Source organism: Typha angustifolia, chromosome 8, assembly GCF_048772165.1.
Source record: "Typha angustifolia cultivar Huaian chromosome 8, ASM4877216v1, whole genome shotgun sequence".
Classification (NCBI taxonomy): Eukaryota; Viridiplantae; Streptophyta; class Magnoliopsida; order Poales; family Typhaceae; genus Typha; species Typha angustifolia.
In genome coordinates this window covers 11,209,986-11,221,533 of record NC_133246.1, presented here as the reverse complement: position 1 = coordinate 11,221,533, position 11,548 = coordinate 11,209,986, and the positions used below count along the sequence as shown (strand labels likewise).

The 11,548-nt window shown below is 34.5% G+C and overlaps 1 protein-coding gene across 1 annotated transcript; it reads left to right on the top strand.

Moving 5' to 3' along the window:
- The first annotated feature begins 840 nt into the window (after positions 1-840).
- On the top strand, positions 841-5,988 carry LOC140765855 (uncharacterized). The gene is made up of 3 exons (XM_073105137.1): positions 841-1,210; positions 1,371-1,801; positions 5,462-5,988. The coding sequence occupies exons 1-3, from the start codon at positions 1,046-1,048 to the stop codon at positions 5,898-5,900; spliced, it is 1,035 nt and encodes a 344-aa protein (XP_072961238.1). The 5' UTR covers positions 841-1,045; the 3' UTR covers positions 5,901-5,988.
- Positions 5,989-11,548: the final 5,560 nt, after the last annotated feature.

Here is an 11,548-nt window from a genome sequence, read left to right as displayed (position 1 = left end):
ATAAGAGAGGGGCCGACAGTTGTGAGGAGGAGGGCCATAATGGCAAGAGATGGGGTAACAGCAGTAATATAGAAGACAAGGACGAAGAGAGAGGCGAATGAAGCTAAAGGAAGAAGGGAGAAAAGAGAAGAAAAAAGACACGCTTAAAGGGAAGAGAGGAGAAAGGGAAAAATTCTCTTCGCACCCCTAGCCACTAGAGCTAGAGGGGATGGGACAACACTCATTGGTGACGATAAGAGAAAAGTCCTCTAAGAGAAGAAAGGAGAAGTTGTGCCAAACTGCAACAGAGCTAGGGTTTGCATAATAGAAAAAGCGGTTAAGGGCAACTAGACATGGGAAGAATCGGCTAGACAATTTTGAAAATGATGGGTTGATCAAGGTAGAGTCGTAGATGAGAAAGAAGTGGGCGAAGTGGATGTGCTTTCAAACTCTACAGCGAAAGCATAAATTTTGAATCTAGGGTTATAAACTAGTCTAGAACATGTTCATCTTAAAACTTGTTACAAAAATAGCGTTAGCTTTTACAAGTAGATGAAAGAATTTAGATACTCATGAGTTTAGCGTTGGAGATAAATTTTATAATAAATGGGTTGATTCATCATTAATTATATCGTAATTCTGACTTACTACTATTTATCACCAATAATGTTTATTATATTTTACAATTTTTTATAACTAAATAGATCATCTGGATATAATTTCATAATTTACGTGAAATACATCGAACCTCCATTCCTTTGTCCTATCATTTACAATCTAAAAGCTAATTATTATATTTTTATTCTAATCCTAGTTTAAAATGATTAATTGAGAAAGCTTCTAGTACCTTCCATAGCATTCCCCAGGTTTGGATCTCCAGTGGAGATTTCCCACACATTTCCTCGCCTCCTTTTCCTATCTAATCCTGCGCGTCAGCCAAGAAAGCAAACCAAAACAAGCAAGGGAGGCCGAAATCACCGCAAAAATTAGAGAAGACGAGAAGAAAAGGAATAAGGCGAGCACCAACGAGCGGCCGCAGAAGAGGAGAAGGGATAGCAACGGCGACATGGGAGTTGATTACTATAAGGTTCTCCTAGTCGACAGGAACGCCAGTGATGACGAGCTCAAAAAGGCCTATCGGAAGCTCGCCATGAAATGGCATCCCGATAAGAATCCCAACAATAAGAAGGAGGCCGAGGCCAAGTTCAAGCAGATCTCTGAAGCTTATGATGTAATAACATCCTTCCTTGACAATCCCAGATTTATCAAAAAGATGGGTTTTTGATCCGTCTTTTAGATGAAGATCGATTTTTTGATCCATTTTTTGCAGTATTCCAGTTGATTTATTCCTGCAAAGGTCGCATTTTTATGAATCTTTTCCCTTCGAATAGGTCCTTAGTGATTCCCAGAAGCGTGCGATCTATGACCAGTATGGGGAGGAGGGGCTTAAGGGGCAAGTGCCGCCTCCGGGAGCCGGTGGACCTGGTGGGTCCTCCTATTACACTGGTGGGGATGGGTCGACGACGTTCCATTTCAATCCCAGGAGTGCTGATGATATATTCGCGGAGTTCTTCGGGTTCTCGAGCCCGTTCGGTGGCATGGGTGGAGGTGGGGGGAGCATGAGAGGTGGTTCGAGGTTTCCCGGTGGGTTGTTTGGTGATGAATTCTTTGGATCGGGGTTTGGCGGGGAGGGATCGGTGCATCCTCAGCGGCCTCAGAAGGCTGCGCCCATCGAGAACCGGCTCCCTTGCAGCCTTGTGGACTTGTATAAAGGGACCACCAAGAAGATGAAGATTTCGAGGGAGATTGCAGATGCCAGTGGGTGAGTTTCTTTCTATGTTAGTTTGAACTTCTTAATTTCTAACAATTTGCAGGTAGCGGCCCTTCTTGTTATCATTTTTCTCTTGCTTATTTATTGCATCGCCTAGCAATTCTGTACTGGTATCACTGTAATGCTTTTGCTTGGTTTCCTGAATGCTGGTTAATTTACCATCGATATATCGAGTACAAATAGAATTTTGTTCTTGTGTTGGTGCATGGAGTACTGGTATCTGATATGGTGCAGCTTGAGTATCAAGGTATCCATGCTTCGTAGATTCTGAATAAGGTCCACGATGATGATATTCTCACCTAGGGTATTCTTCATCCTTGAGCATTAATCCTGATTTCTTGATTGACTACAAATTTGATTTTTGAGTACTATAACAATATGTAATGTAGGTCTTCTTCATCATTATAATCTTGCGCAACTATCATAAATATAGTTTCACATTGTATTATATATGTTTAGCACTAAAATAATATATTGGCCAAACTGTTTTGATCTACTCATTTCTAGCATAATTGTTTCAACATCAGTTCCTTCATAGAGGGTCTTCCACGAGGGGATTGTGCACATCATACATAGTAAGGTTGTTCCACTATGTTCTTTGTAATCCTAATCTCTTTGAAGAGTCAGAGAGGTAAGGTAGCTTTTGTTCCTGCAAAAGTGTGATATATTAAATTTTTTTTATCCATGACTTGGTAAAATTGGAATCATATTTTATACCTTCTGAATTTCTAATCATGGTGGTTAAAAGTTCAAACATATTCTTGTGTGATATATCTTTTTGGTCCTGATAAGCCCTTTAGAGAATATATTCTTGTGGTAATACAAAGCGGGAAAGTTGATCAAGTTGGTGTTTGCTCTAAGTATTGCATGTATGGAAGATAAGAGATTCTGAACATGATATAAAGAATGATACCTTATCAGATTAAATTATTGCCTATTTTCACATAGACCTTGTTTATTTTTTGACACATCAATCCCCTTAAATTGTAAAACCTTCAACAAGCCCCTTATGCTAGATTTTTTTCACTAAAAAAATGTCATGTGATGTTCATATGTTCAATTTTAGGCTCTCTAGAGACCAATTTACTCTTATTTTAGGAGAGAGAAAAGTTGAGGGTCAAATGGTCACTTGAATTATTCTGATAACACTGGGTGAGAGATGTAAAATAGTTGAGGGGATTAAAATGTCACAAAACTAAATAAGAGGGTTCATTTGAAAATGAGCTATAGCTCAGGGAGTCTAGGTATAGTTAATCCAAAATTTTATATATGATTGCCTTACTTTGATCGGGAACCAGTGCTTCTGAAAACTTGGGGACAATGTATGTTGAAATAGTGAGATATTGCATTGGTGTGAAATTTTACATATCTTGCACTTTTAGATTAATTATTTAATAAAAGATAAAATAGACCAAAAACATCGAGACCTCTGATGCCATGAAGAATCTACTTAATCATGAATGCTTTGGATTTTGTAGGTTGTGAGAAGGACTACTCAGTTATCATTGCTATCCCTTATTAGTTGGGATAATGAATTTTAAAGAACTGCATAGTTTATATAAACTTTTATAGTTAACTAACTATCAAAATGGGGGTAATTTGCTTTGGATTTTGTAGGTTGAGAGGACTACTTACTTATCATTGCTATCCTTTATTAGCTGGGATTATGCTTTTAAGGAACTGCATAAATTATAGAAATTTTTATAGTTGGCTGGAACCATCTAAATGTGGGTACATATGCAATGCTGGCACTTTCTTTCTTTACAACTTTGTTTTCTTGGAATAATTAGTGAGAACTGAATGGCCCTTCGTAATACTGCTTTACTCTGTTGGATACTTAAACCTATTAGATCAGATAACATTCCTATATAGCTTATTTATGGAATCATGCAAGTGTAAGACAACTGATCAAATTCATGTTTAAGGAGAGTGATTTTGTAAGTCTAATTACTAAGAGTGGCAAAAGGTTGATAAGATTTGAGATATAGGTTTAAAAGCTTCTCACTGAATAAGTGTGACCCAAGGCCTGCAATTTTATTCCTAAGGGTTGTATTACTCAGGATTTAGATCTTTCTTGATAAACACGTAGATGCCGTTCTTTTTCCATTTTTCCTTGTTTGGCTTAGGTCTTGACTTGGTCAATGTTGTGTAAATAGCATCAAGTTTGTTTTATAGAAAATTATCTTTCCAATAAGAAGTCCTTTCTTGGATGTAAGATATTGAAAGATTGATGTGTTCTCTTGAAACTTATGAGGGCGTCACTTATTTTGATGAGAAGCTTGCCACCTAGCATCTTTTTGTCCCCACCAACTCTCTCTATTTGGATTGTTATATGCATGAACCTCATTCAAATGGATGCTATTTTTTTTTTGTAGCCCTCTTGTTTATGGCAATTTATTTCACCACAAATTTAGATCTTGGGCAGCTTGACAAAACAAATGTTAAAGATTGACCCTAGACAAACTATTGCATTCCTACTTCTAAGATGAACAATGAATAAAATGATGTTGATTGAACTATTAGCATTCTCAAATGGAAGTTTTGGATGAGGTACTCAAATGTAGAAATTTTGCATACATTCATTGTATTGTTTGCCATTTTCATCACCAAAGTGGACTTTAAGTAATCTTTGAGTCATCTAGTATTCACATCAGGATTCTTTGGTCCCTTTTTGCCTCAACTACACAACTTTGTAGGCAGGATATTTATTAAGTTGTTGCTTCGAGCCAAGTCTAGTTCATTTAGTAATAATAGATTGTTGTTTTCCCTCATGCAAACAATTATTATACACAAGATGATTATAAAGTTTAAAGGTAATGTTTCTAATTAGCTTCTTAAATTTAAGGTATAAACTATGATGTACCTCTGTATAGATCCTCTCTGATTTAGGATTATTGTTTCCAGTTGTCAAGAATTATAGCTTTTCCTGGATATGAAAATCATTTTTCAGCTAAAATTTATCTTCATTGCCAGTTAATCTAGTTCTGATATCTTGCATCTATGTAACATTTAAACTCATTATATTTTCTACTCTATGGCATATGAAATACATGTCTAATAAGAAGATACAATGAATGTGTTTTATTCTTATAGACATTATTTTGGATGGTTGTACTTTATTAGAGTCATTGTATAGTGTGATTCTGGGTATAATTAAGCAAAACTTGATCATGCCTGGGTCTGATGAATGAAGCTTGAATTGAGCTAATCGAAGCTAACTTGATAGACAACTTATGCCTTGAACTTGCAACTGTGCTAGGATGAAGCCATTAGTGAACTTTTCATTCTTGAACAAAGGTTCCCAGACCTTGATTGAACAAATATTAGCCGCATTAAAATTGTTAATCAAAGGTTTAGGACTTAGTATATTACTGAACTTGAATATTTTAATCTATAGAAGTTAATGTAATTATGTGTTAGATATTATGGTCAAAATTAGGTTCTGTTCTTATGTTATGTTAAAGTAAATTGACTTGGCTTGAAAGTAAATTCAAACAAATTTTGGAAAGCCAATGTTGCCTCATTGATCGTTACTGCTCCTTTGCAACTTTAATTAAATGACAACCCTATTTCTTGGTACTATATATGAAGCTTTTGTTCCAATCTGTTCAATCTTTTTTGCCTGAAAGAAGTGAAATATTTTGATGCCAGGAGAACCATGCCAGTGGAGGAAATTCTCACTATTGATATAAAGCCTGGTTGGAAGAAGGGAACAAAGATCACTTTCCCAGAGAAAGGAAATGAATCTCCTAATGTAATTCCGGCGGATATAGTCTTTGTTATCGATGAGAAGCCTAATGATGTATTCACAAGAGAAGGGAATGATCTGATTGTGTCACAGAAGATATCGTTGGCTGAAGCGCTGACTGGCTATACTGTCCATTTGACCACACTAGATGGTCGGAATCTGATGGTACCCATAAATTCTGTGATCCATCCTGGCTATGAGGAAGTTGTCCCTCGAGAAGGCATGCCGATACCAAAGGATCCTTCCAAGAGGGGAAACCTTCGGATCAAGTTCAACATCAAGTTCCCGTCAAGGCTGACAGCGGAGCAGAAAACTGGGATTAAGAAACTCTTAGGTTCATGATTTGTTTCGATGCTCTTAGAAATGATGCTGGATGTTGTGAATATCTTCAGTTAGATTAAGTTTGACTGCCTGATGGAATTTGGTTCAATGCTTTTGTAACTTGAGTTTTTTTTTTTCGTTGATGATCTTTAAATTATTTTTACCATACGGTTAGCTACCTGATCATTCTTCAAAAGATCTTTCCAGCAATAGAATGTGGACAGATCTATGAATGTAGGCAGGATTGTTTCTTTAGCTCCCATCTGGGTGATGACTTCTCGTCAGTACAAGGTTAAAACTGTTAAAAAGTTTATTTAACATGTTGATTGTGTAAGACGTAATTTATTGATTTCAGACCTCAAACTGATTGCTGATTTCCATCTTCAGATCCATCAGGGATGTGCGAAGTTTAATTGGGAGTAAAATTTGATATATTAATCTTAAAATTATTCTGATTAGTGTACATTCTAAGGTAGTATTTGTTAACAGAAAGGCAGACATGCTTACAGTACAACTTGATTTAACTATAGAGAAAGTAAGCTATGGTTGTAATAGTTCATGTGCTTATGCATGGAGCCTTATTCCCTGCTTAGAGATCAAATTAAGATATTTGTGTCAATAGAAGATACTTCTGCTGTTATCCTACAACAAGAAACAGTAAGAAAAATTAGGAAAGGAGATCATTTATAGCTGGTAGATGATGATATAACTCTCACTCAGAGGCCAGAGCATGCAAATCTCAAGGACAATACGGTTCATGAAGTTTATCCGAGCGATTAGAAAAAATCGAACACTTTGACTGGATGGTGATGTATTGATTACATTAGAATATGTATAGAAAAAACAACAAAAATTGTTATTATATTTACAAAAGTTGTTAGTATGTTTTTTTATTCTTTTTAATTTCTGTTGAGAGATAGTGGTGAGATAATTATAATTAGTTAAATAACCAGAAGTATGACTCTACATAATTATTATTTATTTTTCTATAAATTATAATTGTAAAGTATGTAAATTCTGTAATGTATAGAAAAATCAATGTGTTAAAAATCAATGAAAGTTGTTATTATATTTGCAAAAGTTGTTAGTATGTTTTTTATTTTTTTCAACTTTTTTTTTCTGTTATTGTTTCTTCTTTATCTTCTATCCGTTAATAATTCTTTCTTTTTTCTATACAATTTTATTTAGTCACTCTTTAATTAATAAAGTAAGGGATTAATCAGAGATAGTGGTAAAATAATTATGATTAGTTAAATTACCAAAAGTATGACTTTAAATGATTATTATTTGTTTCTATTTAAATTATAATAATGAAATATACAATTATGTAATGTATATAAAAAACAACGAAAGTTGTTAATATATAATTTTCTTCTTCTATTACATTTTTCTGCTATTGTTTCTTCTTCAATGTCTTAATTATTATTATTTTTTCTATACAAGTCTCTCTAATCACTATTTAATTAATAAAGTAAGAAATTAATTAGAGATAGTGTTGAAAATTTACATTTCGTTGTCTCTAAACAAATTTTTTTTTTTCTACTATATACATTTTGTCGTCTTTTAACAATTTCAATGGTGAAGTAAATTAAAAAGAATAAGCAACAACAGAAAATAAAAATAAGAAGAAACATATTAATAACTTTCGCAAATATAATAATAATTTTTTATCGTTCTTTTTTCTATACAAGTCTTTATTAATTGTCCTTTATTTTCTATACATGTCTCTATAATCACTCTTTAATTAATAAAGTAAGAGATTAATTAGAGATAATGGTGAGAATTTATATTTTATTATTTTTTTAACAACTTTCATTTTTTTTTCTATACACATTTTGTTGTCTTTTTAACAACTTTATTGGTGAAGTAGATTAAGAAGAAGAAGCAATAATAAAAAATTAGAAGAAAAAGAAACATATTAACAACTTTCGTTATTGTTTCTATATGCTTTCTATACAGGTCTTTATTAATTATTCTTTTTTTTTCCTATACCTATAATCGCTTTTTAATTAACAAAGTAAGAGATTAGTTAGAGATAGCGGTGAGAATTTATATTTCGTTGTCTTTTAACAAGTTTTATTTTTTTCCATACACATTTTCTTGTCTTTTAACAACTTCAGTGGTAAAATAGAAAGAGTGATTAGAGACTTGTATAAGAAGAAAATTAGAGATTAGAGAGCGATTAGAGACTTGTATAAAAAAAGAATTAAAAGATAGAAAAATGAGTAGTAGAAGAAGATGATAACGGAGAAGAAGAAGAAGAAGAAGAAGAAGAAGGAGAAGAGAAGTATAATAATTACTAGCAGCATATGAAGTAGAAGATGAAGAAGAAGAAGAGTACGGATCATTTCTCTCTTTTTCTTATAGTGTCCTATTAATATTTAATGAGGCATTAAATGATAGAAATGGCAAAGTTGAAAGAAAATTAAGAAAAATGTCTCTTTTTAATTTGGTAGGTTAAGGTCAATTTTAGTTTCTCTTACATTTGAGATTTTTTTTCTTACTTTTCTTTCAATTCCGCTCTTTTTGTCATTTAGTATCTCATTAAATGTTGACGGGATACTATAAGAGAAAGAGAAATGACCTGTACTCATTTTCTTCTTTATTTTCTTCATCTTTTTCATCTTCAACTTCATATGTTGTTGTTAATTCTTCTTCTTCTACTGCTTCTTTTTCCATCTCTTAATCCTTTTTTTATACAAGTCTCTAATCCCTCTTTAATTAATAAAATAAGAGACTAATCAGAGATAGTATAAACTGCGAATTTTTGTCAGAATTTTATACTTAAACTATGAATTTCATGCTTAAACTATGAATTCTTCATTCCGCTTAATGAATAAAAAAGTTCTAAATTATAATGTCACAGATTTTATCTAATTAGTTTCATAATTTTTGGATGTCAGATGCATATCTTTTGAATATTTTGCTAAAATTACACAGAATTAGAATTTCATAGTTTAAGTATGAAATTCATATTTTAAATACAAATTTTGTACTTAAACTACGAAATTTCAATTGTGCACAGTTTTAAAAAAATATTCACAAGGTAATCATTCGAATTCCAAAAATTATGAAACTAATTGGATAAAATCTATGATATTATGATCTAGAACTTTTTTATTTGGAGTGTTTTTAGATTCGAAATATATCTATAGCGGAATAAAGAATTCATAGTTTAAGTATGAAATTCATAATTTAAGTATAAAATTTTGATAAAAATTCACAATTTCAACTATCCCTAATTAGTCTCTTATTTTATAAATTAAAGAGCGATTAAAAACTTGTATAAAAAAAGATTAAGAGATAAAAAAAGGAGCAGTAGAAGAAGAAGAAGATGATGATAATGAAGAAGAATTAGCAGCACCATATGAAGTAGAAGATGAAGAAGTTGATGAGTATGGGTTATTTCTCTATCTCTTATAGTGTCCCGTCAACATTTAATGAGGCACTAAATAATAAAAAGGGCAAAGTTAGAAGAAAAGTAAAAAAAAACCTCAAGTGAAAGAGAAACTAAAAATGACCCTAGCCTACTAAATTGAAAAACTAAGTGGGTTTTCGGTGCAAATAACCTATATAACTGAGAAGTATAAAAGATATACATAAAACAAACATCCACAGTTCAAGTTCCATCTACAATGACAACAACTTCAACTCATAGCAATAGAGTTCGGCTGCCTTACAACCAGCCACAATAATCTGGATAACCATTGGAGGCTCCTTCGAAAAGCATCGTTGACTAGAGACTTGGGATTGTTGAAAGAGGCATCAAGACTTGTCGACATCTAGCTAAGCAAGAATAAGCTACATATCAACAAGATGAGAAGCCCATGGTGGGTCTTGAGCAATACTCAAACAACAAATAGTAGCTTGAAAATAAATAAATAATAGTGGAAAACAAAATATGATGCAACAGCCAATTGATTATAAGAGAATAGAGGACATACCAACTCTAGTAGAGTTAGTAAATATATTTTCCATGAACAAGGAGGTCATGGGTTCAACTCTTACCCTAAACAATATTGTGGAGAAATTGTTTGGTGATTGGTGGTTTATGGTTTGGTGGTTTGGCTCGACTCAGTTGATAGCTCGATAGTACGGTTAGCTTGAAGGAATAGCTTGGCAACACAATGGCTTAGAGCAGATCTCAGCGGTGTTTGGTTCAAAGCAATTATTTGGTGATGTATATAGCTTAAAACCTAAACTAGGTAGCTAAAAGCTTGGTGGGGTCTAAATGCCTCTGTATCTAGGAAGGGTTAGTCGTTTGTCTAGCCCATATCTAGTCTTTGGGCTCATGAATGATCCACAAAAAAAAGAGAATGGAGAAAAATCCCATCCCCACTCCTACTAGCTACCACTAACTGAATAGGGGTAAGATGTGCTAGGTGAGTTGACTTCGTACTTTAGGCAATATTATCTTTCCTTATCAACCTTTAACTAGCAGAAAATGTTACGATCCGATCATATGGGTTAAGTCGAGTTAAGTTAATTACTTAGCTTTATCTTATTGTTTTGAATTTCAAATAAATCGGATAATCTACATATGGATCTAATCCGCTAGGGATTTTACTCTTATAAATAGAGGTGGACATATGTTGAAAATTATCATTAGAAGAAATCTGAGTTTAACTAATTATTATTTTCGTTCTTATCTTTTATCTAGCCGTTAAATCGCTTTATCTTTCTAGAAGTAGATCATAGCATAGAAACATCCTAACCTTCCAAACCCTAGACACCTCCTATCTCCAGCAGCCACCCTACAAATACGGCCATCCGCCACCCTTCGACGACCCCCACAACGTCAGATATTTACCTTTATGCCCTCACTGATTTATTTTCACTATTTTATTTTTAACTTTTCATCTTGACCTTTGATTTAGGTAAAACTAGATGCATTAGAATTCTATCTCATGAGGCTATTTCTACCTAAATTTTTATAATTTTCTTACGTCTGGATTGGTCCAGATATGATTCGTAATATTAGTATCAGAGCCAACATTCCTCGGAAGATGGTTAACATGCGATCCAAGACCAACGAGGAGGGACAACAAAAGAGGATTAGGATCTCATCTCCGTTCCTATGGGAGTTGATCTAGTGCCTCCGCCACCACCACTAATAGTTGAAGAGGAGCTGCCAGCGTGGGCAAGGGCAAATTTTAAAGATTTTTCTAACGAATCACTAGATCCATCATGGAGGCTATTCAAGCCTTGACGACAACCCTCCTGGCTTAGCATGGCCACCTCGCACTGCCAGCACCGTCAACCATGGTGGAACCAGGCCAACCGTGGCCACTAATACCAAATCGCGAGGGAGGGGATGAGTCAACCCAAACCACGACATTAACCCCTCCTTTGGTAGTAGTGGGGACTGCTTTGGCCCTACAGACCTTCCTAGATGTCGTTGCCACACTGAAACTACCTGCAACAATGGCCGTGGGGTCATCTTTGCCACCTATAGTGGGAGCTAGGGCCGAAAATCGTAGCTTCCCATCAGCGGCTATCCAGACGCTCACGACCCCTACTGCCCCGATTGGTCCCTTCCATGAGACCCCCGCACCCGAGCCCAGGCCACCTTTTGTGTTAGCAATGGCTAGAAGGCTGCCAGTTATGGCAGTTTGTGCTGTAGCAAACTCGCAACTGGTGGCCGCAGGTCCAATGCTCCCATGCCCCCC